This window comes from Cynocephalus volans, chromosome 10, assembly GCF_027409185.1.
Source record: "Cynocephalus volans isolate mCynVol1 chromosome 10, mCynVol1.pri, whole genome shotgun sequence".
Taxonomy (NCBI): Eukaryota; Metazoa; Chordata; class Mammalia; order Dermoptera; family Cynocephalidae; genus Cynocephalus; species Cynocephalus volans.
The window spans coordinates 50,690,570-50,710,155 of NC_084469.1; the positions used below are offsets into that span (position 1 = coordinate 50,690,570).

The 19,586-nt window shown below is 51.9% G+C and overlaps 1 protein-coding gene and 1 non-coding gene across 2 annotated transcripts; both read right to left on the minus strand.

Moving 5' to 3' along the window:
• Positions 1 to 9,292: 9,292 nt before the first annotated feature.
• On the minus strand, positions 9,293 to 18,307 carry NOP53 (NOP53 ribosome biogenesis factor). The gene is made up of 12 exons (XM_063112690.1): positions 18,084 to 18,307; positions 17,579 to 17,643; positions 15,694 to 15,802; positions 15,056 to 15,255; positions 14,589 to 14,659; positions 12,405 to 12,500; positions 11,967 to 12,071; positions 11,666 to 11,863; positions 11,039 to 11,214; positions 10,743 to 10,809; positions 9,869 to 9,945; positions 9,293 to 9,762 (listed from the first exon to the last, which is right to left on the minus strand). Exons 1-12 carry the CDS (start codon positions 18,305 to 18,307, stop codon positions 9,702 to 9,704), a joined length of 1,449 nt encoding a protein of 482 aa, XP_062968760.1. The 3' UTR covers positions 9,293 to 9,701.
• LOC134389868 (small nucleolar RNA SNORD23) lies at positions 10,590 to 10,700 on the minus strand. Its single transcript, XR_010024824.1, has one exon. It is a non-coding gene; the product is annotated as a small nucleolar RNA SNORD23 (small nucleolar RNA).
• Positions 18,308 to 19,586: the final 1,279 nt, after the last annotated feature.

The window sequence follows — 19,586 nt, forward strand, 5'->3', positions numbered from 1 at the left end:
TCGCCATGGCAACCAGGAAGTGGGTTGGCTCAGAGATGACTGTGTCCTCCCTGGTCCTTCTCTCTCTCTCCTTTCTCCCTTTCATTTTTTTTGAAGGTGACCAATAAGGGGATCTTAACCCTTGACTTGGTGTTGTCAGCACCACACTCTCCCAAGTGAGCTAACCAGCCATCCCTATTTAGGGATCTGAACCCGTGGCCTTGGTGTTATCAGCACCACACTCCCAAGTGAGCCACGGGCCGGCCCTCTTTCCGTTCTGAGAGCCTTATAAACACTCATATATCACTTCCAAATGCTGAGCACTGTTGTAAGCATTTACATGCATTACCTTATCTAATGCTAGATACTAGTGTTATCTCTCCTGAGGCTCAGAGAGGCTAAGTGATTTGCCCAACGTCACACAGTTGTTAAGATATGGAGCCAGCATTTGATCCCAGCAGGCTGGCTCCAGAAGCCATGCTACTAACCACTGCCCTGTACCACCTGCATCAGCGGATGTTTATTAAGCACCTCAACATGCGAGGTTTACGTTACTCCTACTTACCAGTTGCGGGTGTTTAGAATGAGAGGGAAGCTGTAGTTATCTGTTCATGGAGGACAGAGAAGAAAAATTGAACAGAGCAGACTTGAAATCAACCCCAACTCTTAAGTGGGGAGTCGAGAATTGCTACTTCATGATTCTACTTCATGTGAGCATGGTGGGGGAGAAGAGTGCAATCCATGTTGACATCCTGGAGGAGTAGAGGGGCTGAGGACGAAAGGCAGAAACCCAGGGAGCCAGGGAAAGGGGAACAGTGCTGACGTGGAGAGGGCCAGGAGGAGGAGGGGCAAGGTGGCCAGACTTGAAGGTCAGACTCAAGGTCTGGATATGGTCCCAACAGCAACAGGGAGCAGAGGAGGGGACTAGGGAAGGCAGTTGAGATGGGGGATGTGGCATCAGGGCATGTTTGAGACAAGCCTCTGGTCATGAGTGTCTGAAATCAAGTGTGGCTTAAGCAATTGGCCAGTTAGCTCACTTGGTAACAGTGCAGTGTTGGTAACACCAAGGTCAAGGGTTTGCATCCCCATACTGGCCAGCAGCCAGGAAAAAAAAAAAAAAAAAAGCAATTGGCTCCCAGTTGAAAAGTCCAAGGGAGGGCTTTGAGCACAGCTGGATCCAGGAGCTCAGATGGTGTTGCCGGCTGAGGATCTGTGTCACACCATCTCCTGTCTCTGTTTCCTCCAGTTCCCAACAGCCTGTGGTGGCTTACGGGGCTGGAAGCCCAGAAGCTCTATGTGGAATCCCCAAAGCATCATGACTTTGGGATATGTGACATCCTGAGATTCTGCCCCAGGGGTGGAAGGATGTCTGTCCGCCCCTAGCGGTTCTGGATAAGGTCTCTGACTGGCCATGGGAGAAGACAGGCTGGGGGGTTGCCAGGGGTGAGGCCTGACATCCCCTTGCCCACTGAAAAGCGACAAAGACCTGTACTTCTGGCCCTGTCCCTACCATAGCCTACCCATGCCCCTTATGGCCAGGGACCCCTGTGCTCCCCTACTCCACCCGGGAGTTAGGGATGCGTGGGAACCTCCCTCCTGGCATGGGCTCTCAGGAGCCACCTGGTGGCCACTGTCTCCCACATGTCAATTCTCCTTGAACTTGGGAAACCCTGCATTAACGGTCCACACCGGACCCTGAGGAAGGTAATGTGGGGAACGTAATGTACATGCAGGACCATGGGTGGTGCCACGAGACCACTTTCAGCACGGTGACCGGGGCGTCCCCACCCTGGACCTCCGTGGTAGTCCTAAGCAATCCATCCCCTGACCCACCCTCCTGGCCACCCCTCCTCCCTCCTGGGGGTACTTCCAGCCCTGCGGGGGCAGGTGGGGGGCAGTGGTTCATCCGCTGCCTTAATTCTCTCCCACCTCCCTGACCACCTCTGCCCAGTCCCCTTTGCTAGACTCACGCCCCACCCACCGTCGTCCTCTCCTTCCCTGCCCAACGCTTTCTTCTTCTCACCTCCTCCCTTTGTCTACACTCACCTCGTACCTGATCCCACCTCCTCAAATGCCACCCACACCCGCATCCTAGCCACTCCAGTCTCTCCCTGAGGGCCCCTGAGCTCTGACTCCTGTGTCCGGCCACCGCAGTAACATCACCATCTTACAAGCTGGACAGGCAGTTCAGGCTTAACCTGGCCAAAGCCCAGTCCGAACTTCTCTGCCTCAAACCCACTCTCACTTGAGTTGCCCCCACCTAGTTAACCTGTTTTTAACTCATGCCCCTTCCATTCACTCATTCGTTCACTTTCCATTCATTATTTGTCTCCTTCTCCACTGGCCAAGAAGGTATTAGAGCTTTACTTTCTGGAATTTGTGTTCCTTAAACCACCTATGCCCCCATCTCAGTGGGGGGCACCTCCATCCACCCAAATGCTCTGCCCAGAATATCCTCGAGTCGCCCTTGCTCTCCCTCTGGCACTCTGAGCCCACCTGCAGCCTCTTAGCTCCTTCAAACATGTCAGAATTGGCCACTTCTCACCTCCACTGACAGACTCCACCCTGGTTCTACCCACCATCTCCTGCCTGGACTGCTGCAGTCACTCTCCGGCGTCCCTTCTTGCCTCCTGCACTCTGTTCCCCACCCACAGTCAAGAGATTCTCTCCTCACGTGTCCCACATGGCCCTGCACGATGTGGTCCCAGCTTGTGTCACCAACCACACTTCTCACCCACTCACCTTGGTGCACTTGGCTACTGGCATCCTGGACTCCTTGCCCTTCCTGAGATCCCCAACCCCGGGACTTTTACACCTGCTGTTCTACCTGGGAAGCTCTTCCTTGTGACAGTCACATGGCTGCCTCCCTCATTTTATTCCAGTCTCTACCCAAAAGTCACCTTCTGAGAAATGAGTATTTTGTTTTGGTACCTGGGTGGGCGAGTGGTGAGTGGCGATGCAGACAAATGAAAGGGCTATTTTTTTTTTTTTCTTTTTTGCAGCTGGCCAGTACGGCGATCAAACCGTGGACCTTGGTGTGGAAGGAATATTTTTTCTTTTATTTTCATTGAATCATATGATTATACATATTTTGGGGGTTCAATGTTGACATACATTAATCAAATCAATATTACTAGCATATATATTGTTACAAATCGTACTTTTTATGCTCCTTGTCCAATCTCTCCCCATCCTTCCCCCTTCCCCCCTCTAATTACTCTAGATTTCTTCTCTCCCTCTGAAAGAGTAATGGTTACTTTGTTGATTTGTTGCCTAGATGATCTGTCCAGTGCTGAGAGGTGTGTTCAGGTCCCCCAATGTCATCCTAGAGCAGATGCTTCTTCTGTCACTCTGGAATGGGCTTTGTGGAGAGAAACATCCTCTTCTTTTCTTTGGACTCTGCTGGTGACTTTCCTTGTGTCAATGCACTCCAGTGGCTGGTGGACCATCTGCATGGTGGTTGTGGTGTCTGGCCACTTTCGTGGCAGCTGTGGTTATTGTGGTGGCCATGGTGGGCCACCCACATGAAGGTGATGTTTTTGGCATGCTCCTTGGCACTAGTGGTGAGGTGGTGTGCCTGGTTGGGGGGAGGGTCCAGTCCACAGTTCCATGCCCCAGGTCCCCGGGCTGCCTGATGTGCTGGCAGTGTGCCTGGGCCAGAACTAATTTGTTGTCCTTTGCTTACTTCTAAAATGGGGGAACTTCCTATGGGGACCAGTACTTCAGCTGTGTAGTTTAGTTAAACTGCTGCTTTGCTACCAATTCCCAAGGGAAGGCTTTTCGTGAGCTCAGGGTTTAATGGTTGACCTTATAGGTACTTCCAGCTCTCCAGAGACCTGGTGCAACTGGGTTGTGCAGAAACTCTGATCTGGGCCTGAGTCTTTTCATCAAACTGCACCCCATGCAATTCTATATTCCTGACCATGTCCTCTTAGTGGTCCTTCACTGATTGGGGTGCCAGTCAGCTGTCCTTGCTGTGCCCCAGTGCTCCCCCAGTGGGCCCGTCTCCCCCACCACCCGTGCTGCAAACACTTCCCATGGGACGGGCCATGTGCCAGTCCCTTGCAATGATTCACTGGCCTCTGAATGGCTCCTTTTTTTCAGTTGTTGTGGCTCCTTGGTCCTGTGTGGGTCCACAGGAACCCTATTAGTGGTCTTGCTGGTCTGTGGGCCACTAAGACTCTCTTCTCCCCTGCCGCCTCCAAGCAACTTCATCCAAGCAACTGTGGCTTTTGCCAGCTCCTGCTCCATGCCCTCAGCAGCTTCAGGCTTAAAGCAGCCGCAGCACAAAATGGTTGGAGCGGTTTTCTCTTTGTCCTATCATGGCTTCTCCCACCTTCATGCACTCCATAGGTCTCTCCTCCTCTTCCCCTGAGCTCTAGCAGCCCCAGCTTGGCTGTTGTTGCTTTTTTATAGTTGTAAATTGGTTATTTGTGGGAGAGAGAGACGCTGAGGACTGTCTATTCTGCCATCTTGACTGGAAACTCCTTCCTGGAAGGACTATTTCAAAGACGGGATGGGCTTGACCTGGGTTAGAATCTGAAATCTGGGCAAGTCACTTACCATTTCTGTGCCCCAGGTTCCCCAGCTAAAAAGTGGAGTCACAATAGCACATATCTCACTGGGACCTGAATATGGACTGTGGCAGAGACAGCTTTGTACATGTGGAACAAGTATTAATTTTTAAAATGACTTTATGATTAAAGGAATCTGTGATGATGCCAGATTTCCAGCCTGGAGGACTTATGCGTCGTTCCAGAGTTTGGGGACAATCAATCCCCCCTCCTCCCCCTGCTACCCCAGACACCATCTGCATGTGAGGCACGCAAGTCTCAAAGAGGCGGAGGCATCCTGAGCCATCTGTCTGTGCTCCTGCCTCATACAGGGAAGGCTGTATCTAACATGTGTAATGGAGAAAGTCCTGCCTGGACCTGACTCTCAGCAATTCAGTGTGGCCTTGGGTAAGCCCCCTGCCCTCTCTGGGCCACCATCTCTATTGCCTAACAAATGAAGACAGCATAAGTCTCAATTTTTCACGCTGGCTTAGTTTTATGCATACCTTGGAAAGCTCTTAGAATTTAAAAAAATAATTTTCCTGAGTAAAAAAGCAACATATGATGGCCTCATGCAGGGGTCAGAGCATACACAGAAACCACTCCAGGTGTTTTCTATTGAATACAGGGAATTGGGTGCCTACAAACTCGTGGGAGGCTGGAGGAGCGTCTCTAGGCTGGGCTCTCAGGAACAATACCCAGAGGGACAGCGCAGAACCGACCCACCTGGGGTGCTGCCGCCTCTGTGGCTGCCGCTGAAACCACTGAGGTCAAGAACACCGGACCAGGCTGTGGTCCTGGGATCGCTCCGTCCACGTCCACAGGAGGGTGTCTAATTGTTGCTGTCAGGGAGTGTGGTAGGTACAGTTGTTGCTTCCAGCCTCTGCTGAGAGGATGGATGGAGGTCAGGCAAGCCCACCCAGTGTCCACCAGGATGAAGAGCACGGTAGGAAGAAGAGAGGATGCAGAATTTAAAGAAAAATAAAGGGGCTGGCCAGTAAGCTCAGTTGGTTAGAGCATGGCATTGATAACACCAAGGTCCACGGTTTGATCCCCAGACTGGCCAGCCACCAAAAAAAAAACCATCTACCATCCAAGGATAGTCCTGTTAACACTGTGGTATATATATCACCCTCAAATTATTCTCTCTCTGGCTATTTATATACAATTTGAAGTTGGACAAGGTCATACTGAGTCCTTTTCCCCGTTTCACAGTTCTGAGATAAGTATCTCCCCAGATCACTGTAAATCTTCCCAAAGCTAGTTTTTTTTAATGGCAGTGAAACATCCCATTGTGTAGATGTACCACTTGAAAAAACCTGCTTCCTATTGTTCTACACGTGGACTGCTTTTCTTTTGTTTTTAATCTTCCAAATGGCACAACAGCTGACGTCTTTGCATATACTTTTTCAAGAAATTTTTATTATTTTGAATTTCTTTTTAAAAATGTTTTCTACACGGTAGAAAAATTGAAAATGCTGGGAAAAAGTCATAAGGAGATGGCATCCTCTGAAGTCTCCCCGCCCAAGACTTTGGCATGGGGTTTGTCTGATGAATGCCAGCGTGAACAGCGGCAGATCCTGTTTGCTTTTTTTCCACAAAGCCTGAGAACATAAACATGCCCCGGTCGTTGCACGTACTTCCGTCCCCTTGGTTAATGGCCACAGAGGCGTCCCTCCGAGTGGACAGGGCCTGCCCCATGTCCATTACCCAGTTTCCTTCCATTCTGCAGAACACTCTGATGGACTTGATTCTGCATTATGCTTTTCCCCAAGTTTCCATCTGTTTCCTTAGGGCACATTCCCAAGACTGCAATCAGTAGGTCAAAAGGTAAGAGCATTTGTGATGAGTCTCTGGCACAAACTGCAAGTTTCCACATCTTTTTTTTTTTTTAACCATCTTTATTTTTCCTCTAACATTATTATAAAAGCAAACATTCGCCTAGAGCTTACTCTGTGTCAGCCCATTCCAAGCATTTTCATGTGTAGACCCACTTCCTTCTTGTAACAACCCAGTGAGACAGGCAGTATCATTATGTCCATTTTGCAGATGAGGATGCTGAGGCACAGAGAAGGTGAGTAACCTGCAAGGGTCACACAGCTAGAATGTAACAGAGCTGGGCTCCCAAGTCCATGCTCTTCAGTTCTACGCCACTGCCTACACATGGCCTCCATCCTTTTTAACAGTCATCACGTTCATTCCACAGCATAGATGTACCGTCGTGTATTCAACCATTACCCAAGTGTTGAGTAGTCTTTCTGGTTTTTTTTATGTCACAGTTAGAGGCAGATCCAGGTTTTGTGGCACCTGAAGCTTTTACAATTTGAGAGACCCTACTTTAGGAAAAATAGTTATCAATTTACAGATTCAAAAGGAGGTGCAGGGCCTTGAAGGGACCTGTGTAAATGAGTGGCTCTCAACATCAGCTCCAACACCATCACAACAAATCCCACCATGCCTTTGCCTAGCAATTAGGAAAATTTTCAAACAGTAAAGTCGAGGGGATTTTCCTATGAACACTCCCATGCCCCAACGCCTCAATCCTACCATTTCACTGCACTTTATCATTCATCTGTCCACCCTCACCCGTCCATTAATCCACCTTATTTTACACATTTCAAAGGAAGCTGCAGACATCAGTGCACTTCAGCTTGCAAATCTTTGAGTTGTGTACTTTCATCTTTCTTTTGATGTGAAGTGCAGACATGAAGTGTCACAAGCACGAAGACACACAAATGCGCCTTTGTTGCTCACTCCCCGTTTTTCACACACATGGGAGCTGACACATTTCCCTAGGCAATAAAATAGCAAGAGCTTCCTGAGGACACTGCAAATGTCCAGGCTGCAGAATTTGCCCTGGAGTAGCTGTGCCCACCTCCACCCCCACCCCCAGGTATCTAAGAATCTGATGGACGCCCTGATGGCCATCTCTGGTTGTTAAAGTTTCCTCTCCTCTTCCAGCAGGTTCCTTCAGTCTCATTTCCCTGCATGGATTTACTGGGTCAGAGGCCAGGGATCAGGACTCCTTAGCAGGCATGGGATGGCTTTCATTTTTACCTCTCCCTACTGCCCCGTCATCAGTTCACCAACACACACACACAAAAGAGTTGTTTTCTAGTCTGTAGAACATTCCTTTTTATTTTTAAATTGGGAGAGGGGAGGAACAGCAGAAATAGCTCTCCTCAAAGTCATAATGTTCTATGGGATGTGGTCAGGGAATGGGGAAGCTCTGACGTCTCTTCCTTCATCCATTACTTTTATAAACTGCTTGCTCTATTTTTATAAACATCTTGTTCTGCAAAAACCTTCTCAAATGCCATCATATCTGGAGAAAGACTAATAGAAAACTAAAACACTGAACATTTCTGCCTGACAAAAGATACCACATACAAAGTCATAAGAACAGCAACCTGGGAGAAGTGTTTGTAACATGTACGATAGACTTCAGATCCACAATAAAGAACAACTACAAATAAACGCCCAGGAGTAAAATGGTCAAAAGGTTTGAACTGGCACAGAAGAGGAACACAAATGGCAAGTAGTTATATAAGGAGATGCTCAACCTCGTTGGTAACCAGGCACAACAAAACAGAAACAGTGAGATCACACAGTAGCAAAAGCTACGAGGAAACAGGTGGGCTCCTATGCTGTCAGAGTAAAAATCAGTACAACCAATACAGAGAGCAATTTGGCGGAAGCCATCAAATGGCCTGGTACAGATGTGTGTCCTTTAGCCCAGAGATTCACTTTCAGGTACTTACTCTACAGACTCATGTGAAAAAGCAAGTGGAAAAACATATTCATTCCAGCTTCATGAGGAGAAACACTGGTCTGGGTAAGTAACATGACACACCCATAATGGAATTCCACACGGCTGTGGAGAAGAATGAGGAAGCTGTACAGACACAGAAAGATCTCCAAGATGCACTAGAAAGTGAGCTGTAGAACCATGCATAGTATAAGCCTAAGAAACAGAAGTATCAAAACAATCCTATTTTCACATGGACATGTAATTTAACAGAATTACACAGGGAACACAATCATTCACACCAAACAGCAGTGACAGGTACCTGCACGGAAAAGTGGGGAGTGGATCTGAACAGAGGGCAAAGACCAAGGGTGACAGTCACGTTTTGGCAATAATTTACAATGAGAACATAGTTCTTTATGTCTTGTAGGATAAAGGTTTTTAAAAAACTTTAAAAACTAGGTGTAGGGGAGGGGAGAAAAATTAACCTTATTTCACGTGCTTCAGTTTCCTCACCGCTAAGATGGGAATAGTCACAGCCCTCCTTAATGGGCTGTCCTGTGGGTTCAATGATTCAATCCATCTGCTTAAAATCACAGCAGGTGCTCAGCAGACGACAGCTGCTGTCACTACTACCTCTCCCACTGTCCATGTAGCAAGAGCTGCTGCTCAGTCACCAGTGGCGGGAAGGAGTGGGCTAGTCTCCATGCCAGAAACCCGTGTGTGGATCTGGAGCTCACCTCTCCCTAACCTCTCACACATCCAGTCAGCCCAAAAGCCCTGTCCTCTCTGCCGATTTTCTTTCTAGGATCTACACCATCTCGTAAGGCTGCCAACTTTGCCACTGTTGGCCGGGACACGATTCAGCCAGTGGACGGCCCTTTGACAGACCCTGGGTTCTCTCACCAGGCTCTAGGGGAGATGAAGGTTCTGGGACCTACCTCTGTGCACCAGATAAACTTCATGGAGAGAGCAGCTGCCTGCAGGAGGGAGATAAGTCATACACAAAGCCTAAGCTGTCAGAAGGTGCTTTATTGAAAGTTAGGGGCTCCAGCATCCAGCAGTGGCTATAGCCTGGGGACAGAAGAAAAGGGGCTAAGGATGGATGAGGGGGTGGGTGCCTGTGTCCTTTCCAACTTGACACCCCTCCTTCTGGTTTTAGCCCTTCGATTTCCCTTTGGGGACACTCCCCGCCCCCATGCTGCATTCAGCTGCCTCTGGTGGGCTGGCCCTCTCCCGGGCCTGGCAGAGGGAGTGCTGCTCACCCACTAACCGCAGCTGTCGGGCTTGGGAAGGGCCCTGGGACCCTGAGGACACCACGGGGAAGGAGGACCATTCCTTTCTTTTTGTGTAAGCGAGTTAGAGCCCTGTTTCTGTCACAGCCAGACCAGTTAGGCATGGAAGGCGATGGGGAGCCCCACTCACTGGATCTCACGGAACGCCCTCTTCTCCACAAGCTTCACTTTGTACTTGCGCTTGAACCTAGAGAAGGGACAAGGGAGCGGTCAGTGACCAGTGACCCCGCCAAGCACCAGGGGCGCATTCCAGACGCCCTCACCCCGACAGGGCAGCCCCAGGGGCCTCTCACTTGGCTCTCTCCCGAGGCTCAATCATGTTTCTCCTCTGGAAGCTCTTGAACCGGTCTCGGAGAATGTTGCCCTCAGGCTGTGGGAGACAGAGAAGGAGGCCTCAGCAGGAGCCTGGCCCCAGGGAGTCCAGGGAGGGCTCAGCCCCCTGGGGTCTCCCCAGTGCTGCCTCCTGAACACCGTGGGGCTGTCTTGGTGGTTGATGAGTACTGACCCATGGCTGCCTCTGAGCTGAGCTTGGAGGAATCAACAGGAAGGAGGCTGGTGAAGAAGTGGGACAGGGAATACCAGGTGGAAGGAACAACAGAGGCAAAGGCTGTGGTCAGAAGGAGGAGGTGCACGGTTCACTACTGAGGCACAGCTGCCAGAGCCCTAAGGCAAGGCTTATACTGTGGGGTGGAGCCAGGCTTCCTCTGGGGGTACTGGGGAGCCATGGCAGGTTCTGAGCAGGGGAGGGACAGGGTCTGCTTTGAGCTTTAGGAAGACCCCTGCAGAACTGAAGGGGGTGAGGAGACAGGGGCCAGGAGACCAGGGCTGCAACCGGACCTGACTGGGCCTTCCGGGGGTCACATCACCCAGCCCCAGCCACAACCTAGCCCCACCCTCCACATGGCAGCCAGGGGACTTTCTAGTCCTTATCTTCACATCTGCTCTGTCCCTTCTGTTAAAAGACGAGTCTCTACACATTAGAGCCTACTTCAGAACTTCCAACTTAGGACCCCATGCCCTCAGCCCCCAGGCATTGGCCCAACTGGTCCAGCCTGGGGGCAGCCAAGGTGTCGCCCACAGCCCCTGAGGGGCAAGGGGAGCAAGGATGGGTGTCATCACTGGGCACGGGACCCCCATAGCACCATGTCACCCCAGGTGGGCAAATACCTTCAGGGTCCTTAGAGAGTCAGATAGCTCCGAGCTGAGCTGCACATCGATGTCGGGAGCCTGATACCTAGAAATCACAGGGACGGGGTATTCAGGGGGTCAGCCCCTGGCAGGGCACAAAGACACCAAGTCCAAAGCCCCCTCCCAAGGAAGAGTGGGCCTCAGAGAACGCAGGGCTTTGAGGGGAACAGGTGGTCTCCCAGCAGGGGGCATCCTGAGCAAAGGCAGGAAGGTGCCAGGACATGGGATCTGGATCCCTCCCCACCTCCCCAGGAAACTGTTAGCCCGGGCCTCACTTGAGCCGCCCCAGCCTACGGGGCTTGTTGGCCTCAGCCAGCCGCCGTGCCTGCCTCTTCCACTTCCGCCGCGCCAGCTCTGCCAGCCGCTGGGCTACCTGGGCCTTGATCCCACGCAGCCTAAAGAGCTCCTGGTGCCGCAGCCGGGCAGCCCGCACCACAGCCTGCTGTGCCCGCTGTGGGGAAAGAGAGGAGTCTGGGCTCAGCCGTGTACCACCTGGCCTTCGGGTGGCTCTCCCCACACAGGGGCCCTCTAAACCCACCTTCCCCAGGAAGCTTTTCCTGACCACCAATGACCAGTCACATCACACAAGCTGCCTTAGTGCCTTCAGAGCAGCAGTTTTCTGAAACTATCTCTATTATCTGTTTCTCTGTCTGCGGTTCACGAATCTCCCCACTACCCACTCCTCACCAAGTGCGCTCCCAACCATATCCCTGAGCCCAGAGTGGAGCCTGGAAGGTGCTGGGAAGTAGGTCTTAGCTGACAAGCAGCTCAGAGAAGGGGTTTAGAGAAGGCAGGCTGTGGACACGAGAGAAAGCAGGCTGAAGGCAGGAGAAAGAGAGCAGAGGAACCCCAGCAGGCAGGCTGCGGGTGCAGGGAGTGCAACCCCAGCCTACAGGGCTTACCAGCATGCGGGCAGCCTTCTCCCGCCGCCGCTGCTGCTCTGTTTTCTTCTCTGCAGGGGCCAGGCGGGCAGGTGCCAATGATGCCTTGGCTCCTCCGGCCTCAGGCTCCTCGCCCTCAGGCCCCTCACCCTGGCCAGGCTCCCCCTCCCCATCCGACTCCTCCAGAAGCCCTTCACACATCTCCTGGAACACAGACTCCTGTGGTGGGGGAGAGAGAGGGGAACAAGGTCAGGGGCTAGGCACCAGGCAGGCAGGGCAGGGGTGGTGGGTGGGTGGGTGGAATGGCAGGTGTGAGGCTCACCTGGGTGGCCATCTGCTCCCCAATGGGCATGGCCAGCTGCCGCTCCAGTTTTTCTGACTCCTTCTGCCGCTGAAGCTCAACCTCATGGGCCGCCATGAGCAAGGTCTGTGAGGGGGCAGAGGTGGGGGTGAGGAGATCCAAATCCATTCCCCTCTTCCCACAGCAAACCCCTACTCAGCCTCCACCTTGGCTCAGACATCCCCTCCTCCAATGAGCGCTTCCCTGAACCCCCAGGCTGGACTCCCAGCCTCAACCACTGTGGGTCATCACTGTCTGGGAACAGGTCTGTCTCCCCCACTGGACCACAAGCCCCCTGACAACAGGCCCAGGGCTATCTTGACCACTTGAATCCCCACAGGCACCTAGCACAGGGCTAGCAAAGAAGCACCTGGTGAGGGCAGTTTGACTAAGCAGAGAGGCCTCACCACAGCTATGTACCTGGTGGTCTTCAAAGGATGGGTTGTAGGAGGCCCCAGCAGGCGTCACCTCCACAGCAGGTGCCTGGGAGGGCTTGGTATGCAGATGCGGTGGCCGCTGGAGGAAGATAAGGCCAAGGCAGGGTAAGGATAATGCTATGGTCTGAATGTGTCACCCAAAATTCGTATGTTGCAATTTAATGGCCAATGTGATATTAAGAAGTGGAGCCTTTAGAAGATGATTAGGCCATGAGGGCGGAGCCCTCATTAATAGGATCAATGCCTTATAAAAGAGGCTTCGCACAGAGTCAGCCGCTCTGGCCCTTCTGCCATGTCAGGACACAGCGTTCAAGGCATCACTGGGGAAGCAGAGACCCAACCCTCAACCAGACATTGAAACTGCTAGTGCCTTGATCTTGGACTTACAGCTTCCAGAACTGTGAGAAATAAATCTCCATCATTTATACATTACCCAGTCCCAGGTACTTTGTTGGAGCAACACAAATGGACTAACACAGCCCAGGAGCCCTGTGATTCAAGTTCCCACAAACTGCAGTGCTGGAACTCTTGGCTTAGGAAATGGCAGAGGTCATGGAGGGGATGCACACTGGCTGGCTGCACGGCCCACCACCTTGAAGCCTGTGAGGTGCCCTGTGAAATTAGTGTCTCAAGCAGCAGACACCTAGCACCCCAAAGAGCGGCACCCCAGGGTGAGCAAGTTCCCTGTCAGCAGCAGCTCTGCCTGCCTTTCTGGTAAGAGTCCACACGGTGACCCCCCCCCACCTGTGGGGAAGGGGTGACACCTACAAAAACATAAGGTGAGGTGGGTCCTGATTTTAGTCACCGCAGTCTGTCAGTCTGAAATCTACAGCAGGGTACCGCGGAGGCTACGAGTTTGTGGTCTGTCAGAGCAGGACATGGCTGACAAACACTTTCTAGAGTCTTGCTGCTCAGTGTGGCCTGAGAACTCCCAGGGGAGCTTGTAAGAAATATAAAATCCCAGGTCACCCAGGAACTTCTAATCAGAATCTGCATTTTGACGGAGTTCCCCAGGGTGATTCAGTGCACACTCCACTTCCAGACTTCCTTCATCCCTGTCCGGTCTCTACCCTAGCAAAGGCCTTGTCAGTCACCTGCAAAAGCCTGGAGGTCACCTGGATGCCCCCCAAGCTCTCCCCACAGCCAACCACCCGTGAGTCTTGAGGCTTCTGCCCTGGGACTTTGTGCTGGGTCACAACCAGCCCTAGCCCATGCTGGCTCCGCCTCACGCCACCCTCACACCCTTGGCTCCTGGGATCTCTGGCCCTGTACACCTGCCCACCACAGTCCAACCTTAAGCAGCCACCTGGATGCCACCGCTCTCCTGTGCCAAACACCCAATGGTGGCTCCCCCATCCCTACCTTGCCTCACTCAGAATAAAGCCTGCAATATGGCCCGCACCACCCCTCAACCGCACCCGCCTCTGGCAGCTCCTGCAACATGCTGGGACCTGGCTCACACTTTACATTTGCTGTTCTCATTGCCTGGAGGCTCTTCCCTCTGACCTCTCACACCCCTCCCCAGGTCTCTAACCCCATCAGTACCTCATTCTTTCCAGCGACAGCTTCCCTAGCCTCTGTAAAGCAGGTTCTGCTGACCTGCCACTGCCCCATTCTCTCCTTCCCGGCACCAACCGAAGCCCAACATGCTGACATGTTTATTTCCAAAGACAAAACCTGCCCCCCAACACACACACCCCTGCTTTGCTCTCCACCACACCCAGTGCCTGGCAGGGAGAAGATCCTTGTTACTTGTTTCATGAATGAAGCTGGACCCCAGAGATTCTGAGGCACCTGGGTTCTAAGGCAATAGGGGCTAGCCACTCAAGAGGAAGAAGCCTACACATCAAAACCTGAAAAAGACAACACTTACATCACACGCTGGGCACTGTCTTCAACTGTTTCAGACATTACCTCTTTAAGTTCTCCCAACCACCCCACAGTTGTCATTCTCATGTTACAGAGAAAGGAACAGAAGCACAGAGAGGTTAGGCCACCTTCCCAGGATCAGTCAGCACCAGAGCTGAGACTGGAACCTGGGCCGCCTGGCTGCAGTGTGTGGGTTCTCTGTCACCAGGATGGACAGGCTGAGACTGAGCAGCTCCCATGGCTCCCAGCCCCCTCCTCAGGCCTCCCATCACCAGGATGCCCTGCCCATACATCTCACCTTCACTCCTTTCCTCTTAGTCTGCTCCAGGAAAAACTCATCCTGGCCAACCAATGGCATGTCCAGAGGGTCTGTGGAGACAGTGAGGGGCAGCTGCTGGTGGAAAAGGGTCACTTCTCCAAGGGACTCCCTCCAATCCCTCCTAATTCCAAAAAATGGCACTGAAGCCCACGTGAGGGAAGGACTGATTCTCAGACCCTGAGGGGCCTGAGAAACACAAAACTGTGTTTAGACAGGATTCAGAAAGTGAAAGAGACCCAAGGCTGAGGGCAGGAGCCCCTACAACTCAGGAAAACGGAACACAAATGGGAAAAGGGCACCTCTTCAGGACGCTCGACTTCCTGACAGAAGACCATCACAGCAACACCCACAGGGCACCCCCTTAGACACAGTCCTCTTGGGCAGTGCACAACGCACGACTGCATGGCAGTCCTGTCCCTGTACACAGGCAATGGCAGATCACTCACTGTCCGGGGCCCAGAGGTCATAGAAGGGTCGCTCAACAGTGTCCTGGGTCCCAGTCTTGGGCTTGGCCGTAGAAGGGCTGAGGAGCCGGGCCTGTGCCCTGCGCACCTCCCGGGGCAGCTCGCCCTGTTTCACCAGCTTCTCCCATAGCTGTTCCTTCCGCCTGAGTTTCTTGGCGTTGGGGACCTGGTGGGCAAGGATGCTGCATTGGGGAGAGGCAGCAGGAGTGCAGTGGGTGAGGTAACAGCCTGAGAAGTGGCTAGGCCTCCTCCCAGTCAGGCTCACCGCACCATTCATGCAGTTCCATCTCTAGTACCTCCTCTCCAAAAGGCAGGTACCCCACCGTCCCTTCATAGATATCCTCTCCCCAGGGCTGTCCCCGGCCCAGGCTTCCTCTCCATCCCCAGAATCCCCAGCTTGAGCCAGACCCATTGTCACCTGCCTTGGCCTGACACCCAGGGCACCAATCTCACTCCCTCCGATATAGTCTTCAAAGCCCAAATCTGACACATACACACATACCCCATGACCCTCACTTATCATTCTCTCTCTCACATACACACACACACACACACGCAGGAAACCCTTTAGGGCCAAGGTCTGGCAGGAAATAGCAGTCTGGAAGTGGTAGGACACTCACTCTTTGGGGGCAGGGATCTTGGATGTGTTCTCAAGGACGAGGTCAACCCGAAGGGGTTTCTTGAGAAGCAATGACTTCTTCTGGACTTTGGTCCTCTTCTTCTTCAGCTCTGAGTCAGAGAAAGGACTCGAGGCCTCAGGCCTCCCCACTACCAAAGACCAAGCCCCGACAGCCCTCCATTTCAGCTCCACTGGAGACATCAGACCTGCCATTCTAAGTCATCTCAGCACAGTCTTGGAGGTCCCAAGGCTGACTCGGACTCCCACACAAGGAAAGAGGCCCCCAAGGGTAGGACCAAAGGTGCCCAAGCCCTGGCCTCCAATACCTCCATGTCCTGGGCCAGCAGGAGGAAGGCCCTGTGCCGGGGACACAGAAGGAGTCACACCCACAGCCCTGCACATGAGCAGCTCCCAGCCACAGCAGGGGAACGGCCACAGAATGAGAAAGAGAGCAGGTACTCAGGTGAAACAGAGGCCTAGGGAAGGCCAAAGAGCTGGACTTGGGAGACCCAGGACATCTAATTCTCAGCACAGCATTCTCTGCTTTTTACTTCTAAAGCAACTGTTAGCCATCAGAGTTAAAAGCAATAACTCTAGAACAAAACATACTAGGACAGAATTGTACCATTCCATGTACTGTGAGACCTCACACAAGAGACTTCACTCCTCCGTGCCTCCAAAACGAGAACATTATACCTCCCTCATTGGGCTGTGGAGATGTAATTATTTCAGAAGAACAGAACACAAGAATCACCTATGAATACTCACAATCACTATTGTCTTTGCCCATGTTTTCTTACTAAAGTTGAACCCATAAACTGCCTGTCCTCTGTTTCCTGAAGATTTCCCACTTGCCAAAACAGGCCCTTAACTACTTCATCTGTTCACTAGGGCAGGTCACTGACTAACCTTTTCTGCTCACACACATCTACTCACTTCTGTGAAAGCTGACCTTGCATTTTACCTGCTCATTCAAAGTCTCCAGAGCTGGCTAGTTAGCTCAGTTGGTTAGAGCATGGTGCTGATAACACCAAGGTCCGGGGTTCGATCCCTGTACCAGCCAGCCGCCAAAAAAACAAAAAGAAAAAAGAAAAAACAAAACGAAGTCTCCTATGTCCCAAAGCAGGTTCTTTCACTCTTTTCTGCTCACTGAAACAGGTCTTCTTGTTTTCATTAAAACAGACTCTTTGAGTGATCTCACACATGCTTATTAGAGGTTTCCTGCTGTTAAAGCAGTTCACCATTTTGCTCATTAAAGCTATCAACTTTTCCATTAAAGCAGAAAATTAAAGCTGTACGTCCTCCAGGAACTGATTCCTCAGCCTGTTTTCAGTACCTTCATTAAAGCAGATTGTCTACTCTAAGTTTGTTTTTCTACATACTGCTATAAACCCTATTACTCATCAAACCAATCCCTAACTCACTTCTCCACTTGTTTCAGCAGGTCCTGACCCTGCATTTTGGCAAATTAAAGCAAGCAGGTATGGACTAGTTTTTTGCCTACTCATTAAAGTTCTCTTGTTCTTAATAAAGCCCATCTTATTAACGAAAACAGTCTGACTCCTTAAAGCAGATCCTTAGCTTGCTTTTCTGAAAACTAACAGAAGATCCCCTGATTTATTTCTAACCTATTTATCAAGGCAGAGCCCTACCTGGCTTATCTGTACATTGAGATCACTGATACCTAAATTAAAAAAAATATATATGCCTTCTCTAAGTTAGTCTCTGGCTTGCTTTATGAACATTCTGGGTCCTCTCGTTTATGTTAAAACTGACCCTTTTCAGAAGGTGTCTGGCTTACAAACCATATCATTAATACAGATCTTCTCAGAAACTGGGTTAATGACCAATCGCAGCCGTGCACCACCACAAAAGCCCCTCCTCACCTTTCTCCTTGGAGCCAGTGTCCACGAAGAAAAGCTTTTCATCGGGGGCCTCTGACAACAAGCCACTGGGAGATGGAAATGCAGAACGTCAATCGAGATGTTAGGGAGGGAATAGGTTCACCTCCCAGGGTCCAGCCTTCCTCTTACGTTCATTCAAGCACCCTCTTCCCACCATGGGACCCTTCCACGCTAAGGCCTCGCCCCACAGTTTACAGAATTTAATATTTAAAAAGCACCAAGCTAGGGATGTACTTCTGCTAAAAAACTATTCGTTGTTTACCTGAAGTTCAAATTTAATTAGGTGTCCTATATATTTACTTGCTAAACCTGGTAACTCCATCCAGTACCCTAGCTTCCCACCCTGAGCCCCCAGCCCATCCTCTCTGTTTCCCGGGCGGTGCTCGGAACAGGGGTCCCCAGCCTCCCGGAAGACCTCCAGGTACTCCGCCTCGCACTTGGCCACACACAACGCGGCCCAGCTCCCGGGAAGTCCCGCCCCACGCACCCGCTCGTGCGCTCCTGCAGCCGCACGTCCTCCAGGAACTGATCGACCTCCAGTCCCAGCGGCTCCTGTGCGAGCCGCCTCCAGCCCCGCTTCTTATTTCTTGGGCCTCGCCGCCGCCGCCTGAGCGCCGGGTCCACTGAAGTCGGCCGCAGACCCAGGAAGCCAGAATTGACATCGCTTTTCGAGCAGTGCCTGCCGCCACCGATGCTAGTTCCCGCCGCCATCTTGTCAAAAGAAGAATTCCTTTACTGGCGCCCCGGAAATCCGGTTTGGGGCGTGCGCGCGCAGAGCTTACACGCCCACCCGTTTCATACTTCCGGAGGCGGCCATCTTGGTAAAGTGGCGGATGGGGTAGGGGCCGGGGCGGCCATCTTGGTAAAGGGTAAATATCTCCTCCTCTCTTTGCGGGGATCGGCAGAATCTTAGTGGTGTGAGATGCAGGGTGTTGGAGGTTCTTCGCTCTTGCCCTAACTAAAACACCTTTCCCGTCCTCCCGGGGTCTTTGCTGAAGCTGACGATTATTTTTTAATCTCGCTTTCTTAAAAGTCAGAAGCGTCAGTGGCAGACTCGGTACAAGAAACTTTCCAATCTCAGAACTTTGGGCTTTTCAATGTTGCAGTCCTAGAATCTTGGAAATCAAAGAACTTTAGGAATGTCCGAGTTGGAAGCCCAGAACATTATACTCCAGGAATGTCAGAAATGTACATTATCAGGACCCTAGAAGCCCTGACTCAGAATCATTCACCTTGGGCAAGCTACTTCGCTGTGCCTCAATTTCCTCATCTGTAAAATGGGGATGATAATGGTACACCTGCCTCATAGATTGTTCTGATGATTAAACGAGGTAATATATGTAAAGTGCTTAAGGCTGTGCCTGGTATCTAAGTGTTAGCATTTGTTACTGCCTCGGCCCCTGAAACTTCATCTTAGAATCAATTAATCTTTGCTATTTACAAATAAAGAAGAAAGGTCAGAGGCTCTTGGTCCTTGGCAACCATCAAAGGGATTCACAGCCTCACAAAGGCCATTCTTAGAAAAAGGAAAAAGGCACAGAAAGGGAAGGTGCCTGGCGGTGCGGGGGGCGTCACACAGCGGAACTCAGCTAGATCCTTGTGCAGAGTGTTGGGAAGGTGACAAACCCTGGATCGTGTTCCCTTAGACTCCAGCAACGACCACCTCGGACAGGAGTTTCAGCCACCAGCCTGCCTAGCTTCCGAGTGTCCGCCAGAGGGCGCCGGGAGCCGCGAAACCGGGCGCGCGTGGGCGGGAAGAGCTCACCGCCAGCGTGTCCCGGGGCGCCGTGGGTGTGGCCTCGGTTGTGTGTCCCCCAGGCCGCGCGCGTGGGGTGGGCTGCCTAGCGAAAGCCCAGAGTTCCCCTGACGTGAGCGCGCGCTCGTGTCATCGTGGTCCTTGTCCGCAGCTCACCTCCTCCCCTCAAAGAGCCCGTTCGTCCCTGGTGTTGCGTGTCAGGAGTCGTGTACCCAGGTTGTGTGAGTGCACGTT

What these genes read in the sequence shown, in the direction of transcription:
- NOP53 (XM_063112690.1), bottom strand. Translation starts at nt 18,307, where the DNA reads ATGGCGGCGGGAACTAGCATCGGTGGCGGCAGGCACTGCTCGAAAAGC. An exon ending in CTGCAGGAGCGCACGAGCGG is followed by an intron (nt 17,644 to 18,083) that starts GTGCGTGGGGCG and finishes TCCATCTCCCAG; the next exon opens with TGGCTTGTTGTCAGAGGCCC. An exon ending in GGGAGCAGATGGCCACCCAG is followed by an intron (nt 11,864 to 11,966) that starts GTGAGCCTCACA and finishes CCCCCACCACAG; the next exon opens with GAGTCTGTGTTCCAGGAGAT.